Source organism: Labeo rohita, chromosome 14 (assembly GCF_022985175.1).
Source record: "Labeo rohita strain BAU-BD-2019 chromosome 14, IGBB_LRoh.1.0, whole genome shotgun sequence".
NCBI lineage: Eukaryota > Metazoa > Chordata > Actinopteri > Cypriniformes > Cyprinidae > Labeo > Labeo rohita.
Window position 1 is genome coordinate 14,212,878 of NC_066882.1, and position 14,009 is coordinate 14,226,886.

At 36.0% G+C, this 14,009-nt stretch overlaps 1 protein-coding gene across 1 annotated transcript; it reads left to right on the forward strand.

The window, feature by feature from the left end:
• Positions 1-895: 895 nt before the first annotated feature.
• Positions 896-13,750, forward strand: xkrx (XK related X-linked). The gene is made up of 4 exons (XM_051127401.1): positions 896-1,069; positions 1,138-1,646; positions 8,283-8,548; positions 12,197-13,750. The coding sequence occupies exons 2-4, from the start codon at positions 1,246-1,248 to the stop codon at positions 12,982-12,984; spliced, it is 1,455 nt and encodes a 484-aa protein (XP_050983358.1). The 5' UTR covers positions 896-1,069; positions 1,138-1,245; the 3' UTR covers positions 12,985-13,750.
• Positions 13,751-14,009: the final 259 nt, after the last annotated feature.

Consider the following 14,009-nt stretch of genomic DNA (forward strand, 5'->3'; position numbering starts at 1 on the left):
CATAAATCTCTAAGCAGTATGTTTCGAAGCCACTCTGCTGTCCCCTGACCTTGCATTTCCTTCGGAGGCAGCATTCCAAGGCAGGAAGACATAAAGGCAAGTCAGAATCCAAATTCTGCTTCACGTCTCCGAAGGAACCTTCTTCTTGAATTTTGAAGGCAGCATAGATATATCTTTGATATCCCACAATTCTGTGCGTTCCATTCCGTGACAGTTGAGCTAAAAAAAAATAAAGATGGCATCTGAAAGTTGCATTTGGTAGTCAGTTTGTGTGTAAATGTATATTTCTGACTAACTTTTTGCACTTTAATGTTATTTCTAGCGAGAAATTATCATAATAATGAAATATTTGTTTCATTATCATCAAAACTCATTCTATTTTGCTGTAGATCATTAAACCGCTACGATGCCTCAGAAGCCTGTTTGAAATCAGTTTCAAGATGTACCTTTGTGCAAAAATGCTGCTGCAAAATCATTGCATCATCCTGATAAGGCAGCGAGGTGGCAAGCCTAGGTTTTCAGACGCATCCTTCCGGTTCATTAACCACCACACCAAGAAGAATTACAAATTGCATTACAAACCAGTGTGTTCATGATTAAAATAATACATGAAAATAATATGGTAAGAAACACCAATTTGCAATATCAAGCAGCAAAACGAGCTAAATAGCTGGATGTGGATGAGACCGGAAGCCAGACTCATAAAAATTACAAATGGCTGTGCCCACTCTTACGAAACAAAATGTGGATATAAATTAAATTCACATTTCCTAATTTGCTGCCATCAGCTTGTCTTCTCATTCAACTGTAGTTTAAAAAAGATACAGAATAAAACGCACACCTATTAAGTGCCTGTAATGCAGTGCAAAGATAATGCACAAATCAACCTCTGCGCACTAGGACCCGGGGGAATCCCGGGGAGACAGTGCAGGCTTTCAGTCAGTCACTGCATGTCAGGACACACCTGGCTTTCTGATCTGAGACAATTCCGTTGAAAGTCTCTCTGCGACATGGAAACGATCTGACAGTTTGATTAATCGAATTTGGCGGGATCGTAATGTCTAGATGGGTACGTAGCATGTTTTAAATCACAGATGATCACTTCATACTATATACTCATGTTACTTTCCTTCACAGAACTGCATATGTGGCAATGTGCATATGAGCCGAGTTCACATAAATGGACCGCGCACACGGTTGATTTGAGAGCCGAATCACCGACGATGACGGTTCACGAACAATGCCATGACCGCTGCGCGGATCGAGCCAAATAAAGCGCACGAGAAGTGGAAGATGGAAAACAACAAGCCGAACGAACATGACATCACGGAGGTGGTGGCGCAACAGTCCGCCGCGAACCCGACTGAGAACGGCGTCATGATGGTGATCAACCACAGTAAAGTCAGTCCACCATTTAGCGTGCTGTGGGCGACCGTCCTGTACTGCGCGGAGTTCATATGCGCCTCGGTGCTCACCAGCATGTACCACAAGTCTGACGACGTGGTGTGGATGGGACTTACTATTACATTCATGCTGGTTCCGTCGGTTTTGACCCAGCTCACGCTGACGTTTGTGCACCGGGACTTAGGGAGAGACCGACCCCTCGTGCTCTTCATGCATCTGCTTCAGTTGGGGCCTATTATAAGGTATGAGCATAAGTAAGATGACACTTGATGATCACATGACCACAATATTGACAAACACATAAGGGCCAGCATACTTAATCATGTTTATGCACATGATTTTTATCATGCTAGGTTTATTTTTAACAGTCAGTTTCATTCTAAGATACAAAAAAGCTGTTGAGCATTTCCACCATTATTGACCAAGAATAAAATCAGTTTATTGAGCACACATTGGCCTTTTGTGTCAGTGTGTCCTGGGTCATGTTGCCACACCAAATGATATGTAAGTTGATACAACTGAAACATTAAATAGCCCTATAAGCTTTTACTATAGCTAAACTTTAAATAGTTATGAAAAGGTTAAATTTAATCTGCAAAGTATAAACATATCAAACCATAATTTGGCCTTCATGTTAGTAATAGCACATAGGAACAGTATTTTGGATGTCATTTGGTCCTAATTTGTAAAAAATGATGTTAATGAGTTAAAGCATTAATATTTTGAACTTTCTATTCATCAAAGAATCCTGAATAATAGAAAAATATTAGGCAGGACAACTGTTTTTAACACTAATAATAATAAATAGCACAAAATCAGCATATTAAAATGATTTCTGGAGTAATGGCTGCTGAAAAATCAGCTTTTCCATAACAGAAATAAATTTTTAAACTTTTTAAATTTTAAAAATTTTTGAACGGCTGGGTAGTACCACTCAAAAAGGATAAATTAATAACATGTATAAATTGTGGCTATGTATATATATATATATATATATATATATTTTTTTTACAAAATTTAATTTTGAATATTTTTTTGAATATTTTTAATTATTTTTTAATGAATGAGGTGGATCAAATAGTAAAAGAAAAGCAGCCAAAATGACCTAGTATACCTTGAACTCCTTCAGTACTGTTATATTTTGAACTTTCTATTCATCAAAGAATCTTGAATAAAACAGTTTGTAGAAAAATATTAAAGCAGCACAACTGCTTAATAACTCTAATAATAATAATAATAATAATAATAATAATAATCTTTAAGCACAAAATTAGTATATTAAAATGATTTTTGGAGAAATGACTGCTGAAAAATCAGCTTTATCAGCTTTATAAATCCTTTATAACCCCGTATAGTACCACTCAAAAAGGGGAAATTAATAACATATAAATTGTGGCTATGTATATTTTTCTTTCCAAAATTTAATTTTAAATATTTTAAATTTAAAATTATTTTTAATGAATGAGGTGGATCAAATAGTGAAAGAAAAGCAGCCAAGTATGTTGTTGTTTTTTGGTTGCTACTTAATTTCCACCCATTTGTATCATTTCATAATTTGCTGACTTCACTATTATCCTAAAATGTGGAACAGTCACAATACTTAAGTAATAATGACCAATAATAAGTGGTAAATGGCAGTTTTGAGTGTTCAGTTTTTAAGTATACTGTGGATCTTTCCCCTCGAAGCTTCCAGTTCCCAAATGCCAGACGGGCTTCTTAATAGGTCAAGTCACAACACAGAACAAAACTACAACTGCTGGAACTTTATTTAGACATACTCTTACAGTATACTATGAAATTACATGAGTCAGTGTTATTAGGAATGCTACTGAAATGTTGAGTGTCTCCCAAAAAATCTATTAGATACAGTGCTCCACTTGCTTCTGGCATCTGTGTGTTTCAGATTTCAAAATGTGTTCAGTCTTGTCGCAAGATATGTTTTCCGTGTTACTAGGGTGGAGTCTGGGGAGTTTAGGAGGTGTATGAACGTAAAACCAAATGTTTGCAGCAGGATTCAGATTTATTGGTTGGAATTGAATCATAAGGGTGTGCGATTCTACTGTCATTTATTGCACTCTGTTAATACTGTTATCTAGGAATATGTGGCAGGTCACACAAGGACTTATCTAGGTCGTGGTCATACAGTATTCAAATATCTTCAAAGACTGTTGACAGTACAGTAGAAATCATTGTCAAGTTTTACGACTGGTGTAAACAACAGATTTATATTCTCAACAGTGCACAGCTCTTGTTTACAATTGCCTTATGCCAGATTGCTAAGCTGTCTGTATTAAAAATGCATTAGCATATGATTTCGTACAAAAGAAATAGCTGGTTTGGCATTTAGTCTTCTATGGAAGCCCATTTCCACCTCTGAATAATAAATGAAAAAGGTAATTGCGAGATTTTATCTCTCGCAATTGCAAATTTACATTTCGCGATTCTTACTTTTTTTTTCTTCTCACAATTGCATGATAAAAACTCTTAGTTATGAGTTATAAAGTCAGAACTGCGTGATATAAACTCAATTGCAAGTTATAGAGAATAACGGGATATAAATTCGCAATTCTGACTACTTTTCCCAATTGTGAATTTGTGTCTCAATTCTGACCTTTTTTCTTGCAATTCTGACTTTTTCTCTTAAAATTGTGAGATATAAACTCATAATTATGAGTTATGAAGTCCAAATAACAGGATATTAACTCGCAATTCTGACTTTTATTTTGCAAATGCGAATTTGTATCGCAATTTTTTTCTTGTTATAAAGTCCAAATAATAGGATATGAACTCACTTTTTTCGCAAATGCCAATTTGTATTGCAATTCAGAATTGCGTGATATAAATTTACAATTGTGAGTTATTAAGTCAGAATAACAGGATATAAACTCGCAATTCTGAGTTTTGTATAGCAATTCTGACTTTTTTTCTTGCAATTCTGACTTTTTCTCTCAGAATTTTGAGATATAAACTCACAGTTACAATTTATAAACTAAGAATAACGGGACATGATCTCACAACTCTGACTTTTTTTAGCTAACTTGCATACCAATTCTGACTTGTTTTCTTGCAATTCTGACTTTTTCTCTCAGAATTGTGAGATATAAACTCAGAATTGAGAGTTATAAAGTCAGAATAACAGGATATAATCTTACAATTCTGACTGTTTTCGCGAATGCAAATTTGTATCACAATTCGTACTTTTTTTTTTTACTCAAATGTGAATTTGCATCGCAATTCTGACTTATTTTCTTGCAGTTCTGACTTTTTGTCTCAGAATTGTATGAAATAAACTCACAATTGTGAAGTCAGAATAATGGGATATAAACTCACAATTCTGGCTTTTTTTCTTGCAATTCTGACTTTCAGAATTGTGAGATATAAACTCACAGTTACGAGTTATAAACTAAGAATAACGGGATTAAACTCACAACTGACTTTTTTGCGAATGCGAATTTTCATAGCAATTCTGACTTTATCTCAGAATTGTGAGATATAAACTCAGAATTAAGAGTTATAAAGTCAGAATAATGGGATTAAACTCACAACTGACTTTTTTCGCAAATGCAAATTTGTATCGCAATTCTTACCTTTTTTCACAAACGCGAATTTGCATCGCAATTCTGACTTATTTTCTTGCAATTCATATTTTTTTCTCAGAATTGTAAGATATAAACTCGCAATTATGAGTTATAAAGTCAGAATTCCGTGATATAAACTTCCAATTGTGAGTCATAAAGTCAGAATAACAGGATATAAACTTCTTTTGCAAATGCGAATTTGTATCTCACAGTTCTAACTTTTTTCTTGCAATTCAGACTTTTTTTCTCAAAAATGTGAGATGTAAACTCACAGTTGCAAGTTATAAAGTCTATTTCTGAGGGGGAAAAACTGATGTGTTCTCAGAAATGCAAGTTTATATCTCACAATTCTGACTTAATTCGCAATTGCGTGTTATAAAGTCAGAACTGCGAGCTTATGTCTCTGATTTTAAAAGTTACACTTATAAGATATAAACTCACAATTATCACTTTCAATTTTAAGAAAGTCAGAATTGTGAGTTTTTATCTTGTAATTCTGACTTTTTTTCAGAATTGCAAATTTATATCTTGTAATTCTGACTTTATAATTCGCAATTGTGAGTTTATATCTCACAATTCTGAGAAAAAGTTAGAATTGTGAGTTTGTATCTCGCAATTCTGAGAAAAAAGGTCGGAAATTGCAAGAAAATTTCAAAATTTTGAGATAAAACATGCCAATTACCCTTTGATTGACTGTGTGCAGTATAGACAACATGGCACATCTGTTTATTAAAAAAGAAAAAAAAAAACCTTAGAGGAATGCAGTGTGCAGGTCCAAGGACATCTTAGTTCTTCTTTGGTATGCTGTGCTGGGGTCAGTATGCAGTCAGTAGATTGTAAGAAAAGTTGAGGGTCAGGGTCACCTCTATAAATATCTGACACAGTGTCATAAAATTATTCTCTTGAGGAAATGTCTTATCTTACTAAACTCAGATCTTCCTGTTTATACAGCAATCAACTCATTGTATTTCTTGAAAGAGGAGCTATTGAAGAATGATCTTTTTGAAGTGACCAGATTTATGTGAATGTTTTTTCCTGCTTGTATTTGGCAGACAGTTCTACATGGTTATGTCGCATTTGTAAGGGTTTTGGGGTTTACCAGATTTGGGCTGCAAACACACAAGTTGTATGTTGAATCGTGATTAAAAAAGTAATCCCACTGTTTCTTTTATTTGATATTAAAAAAGCAGCAGCCATTGGCAAGTGTTAAATATCAAAATCAAAATAGCCACCTTCATCATCTTTTTATATAATAACAGGGCCAGTAGTTGCTATGCGGAAACGAAAGACTGTCTTTAGTATCATTTTAGCAAGCTCTGAATAACAGGCTCTGGTTTCTTTGTGCAGCACAGGCCAAGCGTTCTAACATGGCAGACAGCTTTCACTTTATTAGATTACAAGTGACCCGCACGTTGTGGATGCCATAATGTTGTACATCAGACTGAAAGTGTAACAAGCCTTGAATAGCTTGTTTTTTAAATATTTCTAGGTGCTTTGATTGGATTTGACAGTTAAAAGCCATTCAAAACACTGGTATATTTTTCTGTGTGCACAAAATGGTGTCACGTTAAATGAACACTGACAATCAAGCATATTATATAAGTGTTTGGGTTATAGACTCAATTTACATGCTTTTGAATAAACATGGCCACTCATGCAGACTAGAACAGGCTCTTCTGCATGCTGTGCAGCTAAGTGTTGAAATTCTTGCTCAATGCATCCTTCTCGTTTTACAGCTAAAGGGGTGTTCACAGTGACAAAAATTAACGGAAGTCTTTATGTTCATTTAGAAATAAGGCTACGGTTAGATGTGAGCTGACAGACATTTAGCGAGGTGATGGTGTGAGCAGATTGAAGCTCGTGTGATCTGTCACCTGATGCTTTACATGCAGCAGTCGAGTGGGAGTGCTTACTGCCAACCGACTACACAGAAACGAAACAAACTCACACAATATCATTCGTGAGATTTGCATGAGATTAGTTCACCCAAAAAAACAAAACTCTGGGATCTTTTCATTTTCTTTTTTTTCTTACATGGAACCCAAAAGATAACATTAAAAAAAAATTGGTAAACAAACAGTTTTGGTTGCAGTTGTCTTCTGTTGTATAGAGAGCTTTTCTGTTCCACCAGAGGGAAAAAAAAACAAAAACAGATCTGGAATGACGTAAGGGTGAATAAATGATGGCAGAGTTTTTATTTTTTGGTGAACTATCCCTTTAAGAATATTCCTGTTATGTTTTGTGGTCATATGCAATTAATTAGTTTATAAAAAGAAACAAAAGCATTGCGTAAAGGGTTGGATTAAATAAAACAAAACCATTTTATAACACAAAATCACATGTATACAGATGACTATTAAAGGACAAATTCACTTCCAGAACAAAAATGTACACATCATTTACTCGCCCCCTTGTCATCCAAGGTGTTTGTGTCTTTCTTTCTTCAGTCAATAAGAAATTAGAAATCTGAACTTCCAAAATGCAGTTTAAATGCAGCTTTAAATGGCTCTAAACGATCCCAGCCAAGGAAAAAGGGTCTTATCTAGCAAAACGATCGGCCGTTTTCGAAACAAATTGACAATTTATATACTTTTTAACCTCAAAAGCTTGTCTTGTCTAAGTCTGCGTGAACTCTGTTTTTTTCCGGAGAAGAGACAAGACAAGCATTTGAGGTTAAAAAGTATATAAACCAGTCGACCAATCGTTTTGATCCAAAACCAACCCTTTTCCTCGGCTGGGATCGTTTATTGCCCTTTGAAGTTGCATTTAAACTGCAATTTCGAGGTTCAAACTTGGGGGCACCATTGAAGTCCAGTATATTGAGAAAATTCCTGAAATATTTTCCTTAAGAAACATAATTTCTTACTGACTAAAGAAAGACAGACATGAATCTGTCTTGGATGATTTAATGCATCCCTGCTGAATGAAAGTAGTCATATGTTCGTATGTATACATGCATGTCTTAGTTCACAGCAATGTTAGGTTAGGCTGAATTCATTTATTACGTCATTGTAATAATGTTAAGCATTTTTACTAATGTGGTTAAGTCAGTTTGATTGCAGTTTAAAGGCAATGCTTTATTCAAATTAAGGGTGAAATGTGCTCATGCAGGAGATGCAAACACCACTGTTGTGAAGTTTTCACTTAGAATGAGCACTGAGAACAGGCTTCTCATATTTCAGCAAGTGCAAGCTGATAAACTGGTTTGATATGGTTTGATCTCTAATATATTGCTGCCACCTTGTGGAAACCAAGTGCATGAGTAGTGAGTCTGTTTTGTTTGGGGTTTTTTTCTTACAGGTGCATTGAAGCTCTTGTTATTTACTGTCAGGCGGGAAAAAAGGAGGAACCGTATGTTACAATTTCAAGAAAGATCAAGCTGAAGCATGGCAAGGGCTTAGGCCCAGCTTTTGAATGTGAGATCGGACACTCTGAGCGCAAACTAGCCGTGCACCGCAATGCCTTCAAACGCACAGCTGTCATCCAAGCCTTCCTAGGCTCCACTCCGCAGCTTACTCTACAGCTCTACGCCACCATTCAAGAAAAATATATCCTTCACACACGCCGTAAGTCTGAATTCTTCACCAGATACCAAATGTAATATTTGGTAACAGTTCACAATAAGGTCCCATTAGATTATGGTAGTTAATGCATTAACTAACATGAAAGGAATAGTTTAACTATAAATTTAAATTACACGAAAATTTACTTATACCTCAGGTTGTCCCAGATATAGATGAGTTTGTTTGTTCCTCTTCAGCCAAAAGATGGCGACAATTGAACAATTGACAATCCTGAATCATTCATTCAGGAGATTTCAATAGTCAAACAAGTCGTAATGAAATGAGACACTGACTCCTTCATTGAACGTTTTTTTTTGTTGTTGTTTTGTTTTGTTTAAATGAATTTTTAGTTTTAAAAGACTTAAGCAATGAACATTTTGGGATCACGATGCCGCATCAACATGGTATTGTCTATCAGCATCATCTGACGGCCCAACCCTAGTGTCGTCAGAATGACAGTCTTAAGAACTGATAAAAACATAAGCATTACATAAGTAAAAAAAAAAAACAGCATTACATGAGAAAAGTTTTTATCAGCTGTTCAGACTCTCATTCTCTCAGAATCTCGTTCTGCCGGCACCCATTCACTGTAGAGGATCCATTGGTGAGCAAGTGATGTAATGCTAAATTTCTCCAAATCTTTTTAATTAAGAAAATTAATTAAAAAGAGTAAGCCACTCCGCAGCTTACTCTACAGCTCTACGCCACCATTTGAGAAAAATATGTCCTTCCCACATGCCGTAAGTCTGAATTCTTCTGAAATTCTTCTGTAATATTTGGTAACAGTTCACAATAAGGTCCCATTAGATAACGGTAGTTAATGCATTAACTAACATGAAAGGAATAGTTTAACTATAAATTTAAATTACATGAAAATTTACTTATACCTCAGGTTGTCCCAGATGTAGATGAGTTTGTTTATTCATCAGAACAGATTTTACATCACTTCCTCACTTTTAGTGCTCAGAGTTGCAGTTTGCATCACTTAGATCCTCTACAGTGAATGGGTGCTGTTTAGGGTTGGGGATGTCTACCAAATTGGCATCGGATGATGTCTACAGTGAAACATTACGATGGGGTGATTTAGAAAGGCACAGAAAACAAAATAACTAACAAATAACGTGAGTTACTAAAGGGACATGGTTAGCAGCTATGGTTAGCGGTTGCCCGTTACAATACAGTACATTAAATTTCACTAACCACATAAACATAGTAAGAAGAGATGACTGAGAATGATGGCAAATGATTTGCAGATCCTGAGCACCACTGACAAGCATCTTATCTTGTAAAATGTGTGATAGGACTGCCACTCCAGTATACACGGGGCTTGTGCGATTGCAAATCTCGAAAGTGAAAGTAAAAAGCTATCGAGCATTCAGAAGGTATATACAGTAGTCAATAGGGATGGCACGAGATCTCATGGTATGAGATCTCACGAGATCCGATGTGTGTTTTGCGAGACCAGTCAGATCTTGCTAGATCTCGTGACAATATACTGGCAAAACATTTGTTTAGTAACACTATGTATAGTAACGCTTATCCTCTTCCGCCAGGAGGTGGTGACAATTGCCCGTTTAAAAAAGAAGTATGTCATTGAATCATTCATTCAGGAGATTTCAGTAGTCAAACAAGTCATAATGAAATGAGACACTGACTTCTTCATTGAATGTTTTTTTTTGTTGTTGTTGTTTTGTTTTGTTTAAATGAATTTTTATTTTTAAAAGACTTAAGCAATGAACATTTTGGGATCACGATGCCGCATCAACATGGTATTGTCTATCAGCATCATCTATCGGCCCAACCCTAGTGTCGTCAGAATGACAGTCTTAAGAACTGATAAAAACATAAGCATTACATAAGTTAAAAAAACAGCATTACATGAGAAAAGTTTTTATCAGCTGTTCAGACTCTCATTCTCTCAGAATTTCGTTCTGCCGGCACCCATTCACTGTAGAGGATCCATTGGTGAGCAAGTGATGTAATGCTAAATTTCTCCAAATCTTTTCAGATTTTCTCCAAATTCCAGATTTTCAGGTGTATCTTGGCCAAATATTGTCCTATCCTAACAAACACACATCAATGGAAAGCTTGTTTATTCAGCGTTCAGATGATGTTTAAATCTCAATTTCAAAAAAATTGACCCTTATGACTGGTTTTGTGATCCAAGGTCACATTTGTTACAATGCTTATTGATCATGTTAACATTAGTTAATAAAAGTACAACTGTTCATTGTTAGCTGAGGTCCATTGTATAATATTTCCAGATACAACATTTGATTTTAATAATGTGTTGGTAAATGTTGAAATCATGATCTAAGATAAAGAATAAATGCTTTGGTAAAACTTTACAATAAGGTGTTGTGTGTTAACATTAGCTCAAGTATTAACTAACATGAACGAACAATGAACAATACATTTATTACACTATTTATCAATCTTTGTTAATGTTAGTTCATAAAAACACATTGTTCATTGTTTGCTCATGTTAGCTCACAGTGCATTAACTAATTTTAACAAACACAACCTGTAATTTTGATAACGCATTAGTAAATGCTGAAATTAACATTAAATAAGATAAAGTTGAGGTCAAAAGTTTGTATGCCCCTTTCAGAATAGGCAAAATGTTAACCGTTTTACCAAAATAAGAGGGATCATACAAAATGCATGTTATTTTTTTATTTAGTACTGACCTGAAAAGATATTTCACATAAAATATAGTCCACAAGAGAAAATAATAGCTGAATTTATAAAAATGATCCCGTTCAAAGGTTTACATACACTTGATTCTTAATACTGTATTGTTACCTGAATGATCCACAGATGTGTTTTCTTTTGTCTAGTGATAGTTGTCCTGCAGGTCCTACAAATTCCTTGGTTTTCCAGCTTTTTTGTGTATTTGAACCCTTTCTAACAATAACTGTATGATTTTGAGATCCATCTTTTCACACTGAGGACAACTGAGAGACTCATATGCAACTATTACAGAAGGTTCAAATGCTCACAGATGCTCCAGAAGGAAAAACGATGCATTAAGAGCCAGGGGTGAAAACTTTTGAAAAGAATGGAGATTACATGTACATGTGTACATTTTTCATATAAATATCATATTTTTTTTACTTAGTACTGCCTTTCAGAGGCTACAGAAGATACTTACATGTTTCCCAGAGGACAAAATAAGTTACATTTACCCTGATCTTCAAATTCAAAAAGTTTTCACCCCCCGCCTTTTAGTGCATCATTGCATCTGTAATAGTTGCATATGACTCCCTCAGTTGTCCTCAGTGTGAAAAGATGGATCTTGTAATCAAACAGTCAAGAATTTATGGGACCTGAAGGATTTTATGAAGCACAGCAGGCAGTTTAACTGTTCAGGAACAAACAAGGGACTCATTCAGGGAAGAATATAGTAATAACAGTAAATTTTGAGTAATTACACACAACTAACCCTAAATGTTCACTTATATTACTCAGCACATAAATCTGTATTCACACTTATAACAAGGAAACCTAAAAACGAAGTGTGACCATATTTGTCATTGTTAGTTCATGTTATCTGATGTAGTTAACTAATGTTAACAAATGGAAAGTGTTACCGTAATATTTTTATTTATTATATTTTTACACTAATGCTCATACTGTTTGTGTTTACAGTTGCCCTGATGATCATTTCCATGATATCGATTGTATACGGAGCATTAGTTTGCAGTGTTCTGGCCATACAGATCAAGTACGATGACTACAAAGTGCGAATGAAACCTGCTGCCTGCCTGTGCATGATCCTCTGGCGAGGATTAGAGATCTCCACACGAATCACCACCTTGGTGCTCTTCAGCACAGCCTTAAAATACTGGGTGGTGCTGGTGGGCCTGATCAACCTGTTAATCTTCTTCTTCCAGCCATGGGTTGAGTTCTGGGCCAGGAAGGCCTCACTGCCTGAGAACATAGAAAAGAACTTCAGTAAACTTGGCACCACCGTGGTGCTCTGCATGGTTACATTTCTCTACGCCTGCATCAATATTTTCTGCTGGTCCGCCGTGCAGCTGAACCTGGCTGACCACGATTTGGTGGAGAAACAGCCCCGCTGGAGAAGCTTGGCCATCTACTATACTGTCCGCTTCATGGAGAATGTGACCCTCACTATTTTGTGGTACTATTTCAAGTCGGACTTCTATGTATACGTTTGCACGCCGCTGTTGGTGGTGCAACTTATCGTGTGCTACAGCCTGGCTGTACTCTTCATGCTGATCTTCCATCAGTTCTGCCATCCGTGCCGCAGGCTTTTTCACTACAATGTCGAGGACTGTTTACGTTGCTCTTGCTGCTGGAGGAAAAAGCAATCACAGCCACCGGAAGACCATGAAGATGCACCTCCTGACCTCACGAACCACCTGACGGATCGAGAAACCGATATTGTGGATGATATCATGGAGGCAGCATGAAAAGCATCTGCTGTTATGTTAATGTAGCGCTGTTTGGGGCCATGCTAGGCGTATTTGCACATATCCTGACTCAGGAGTATTACTAGCTACTGTACTTAGTGAAGGAACAATTGATTTTATACGGTCCTAAAAGCTTCAGGAAATTTCTGTTTTATGCCTTTCGGAGCTGAACTTCAAAAAAAAAAAAGAAGGTGTTGAGCATGATATCCTTATTACGTTGGTGTGGAGAGGGTAGCTCATCATTTATTAATTGTAGAGCCCTGACCTATTTTTTTTCGTTGGCCATTGAAGACCAAAGAATGCCCTCGGTTGAGTTAGGCTGTGATGATTCACAAAGGGAGCTTTCACTAGAGAGCTGCTTGGCCAGTCAGTAGGCAGGTGTGTGGGAATCGAGCCAGTTTTGTAGTGATGAAACTGGTAAAGTTTTGGCACCTGTTGCACTAACATTTTCCAGAAATCTGTGACTCAACAAGCCAAAGAGCCTTCTGAACTTTTCTTAGGTTTGCTTCAACAGCTTTTTTTTTTTTTTTTTTTTTTAACCTTTAGATATAGAGAGCCTTCTTCAATGTTGGTCGCATTTGCCTTAATATTGTGTGATTGTAATTTAGTGCCTGACTAGACTAATGTTCTTAATTTTCAACTGCAAAAAGAGATGTTTGTTTGTTTTGTATGGAAAATATATTTGCCTTTGTGATTTCTGCATGAATTACGTGCCTCTTTACTACTGAGTTGGAATTTATGAATAAAGACGCAGTGAATATCTGAATTGTGCCTGATAGTCATGATTTTGAAGCAAAACATGCCTTTTCAAAAGCGTTGGGCTCTTAATATAAAGATAAAATCACAGGTAAATCACATGGAACCTGTTCAGAACATGCCTAGATTATATTGACCAAAAATGATGATACAAAGTACATTCATTATCTTACAAAAGATTTCTATTTCAGGTAAACGCTGTTCTTCTGAACTTTCTATTCATCAAAGAAACCTGAAAAAGTTCTACTTGGCTGTCTACTTGTCAACAT

Bases quoted from the DNA above. Each gene is read 5' to 3' on its own strand.
- xkrx (XM_051127401.1), top strand. From the start codon at position 1,246: ATGACCGCTGCGCGGATCGAGCCAAATAAAGCGCACGAGAAGTGGAAG. The intron at 1,647-8,282 runs GTATGAGCATAA...TTTTTCTTACAG, and splicing joins CAGTTGGGGCCTATTATAAG to GTGCATTGAAGCTCTTGTTA. The intron at 8,549-12,196 runs GTAAGTCTGAAT...TTGTGTTTACAG, and splicing joins ATATATCCTTCACACACGCC to TTGCCCTGATGATCATTTCC.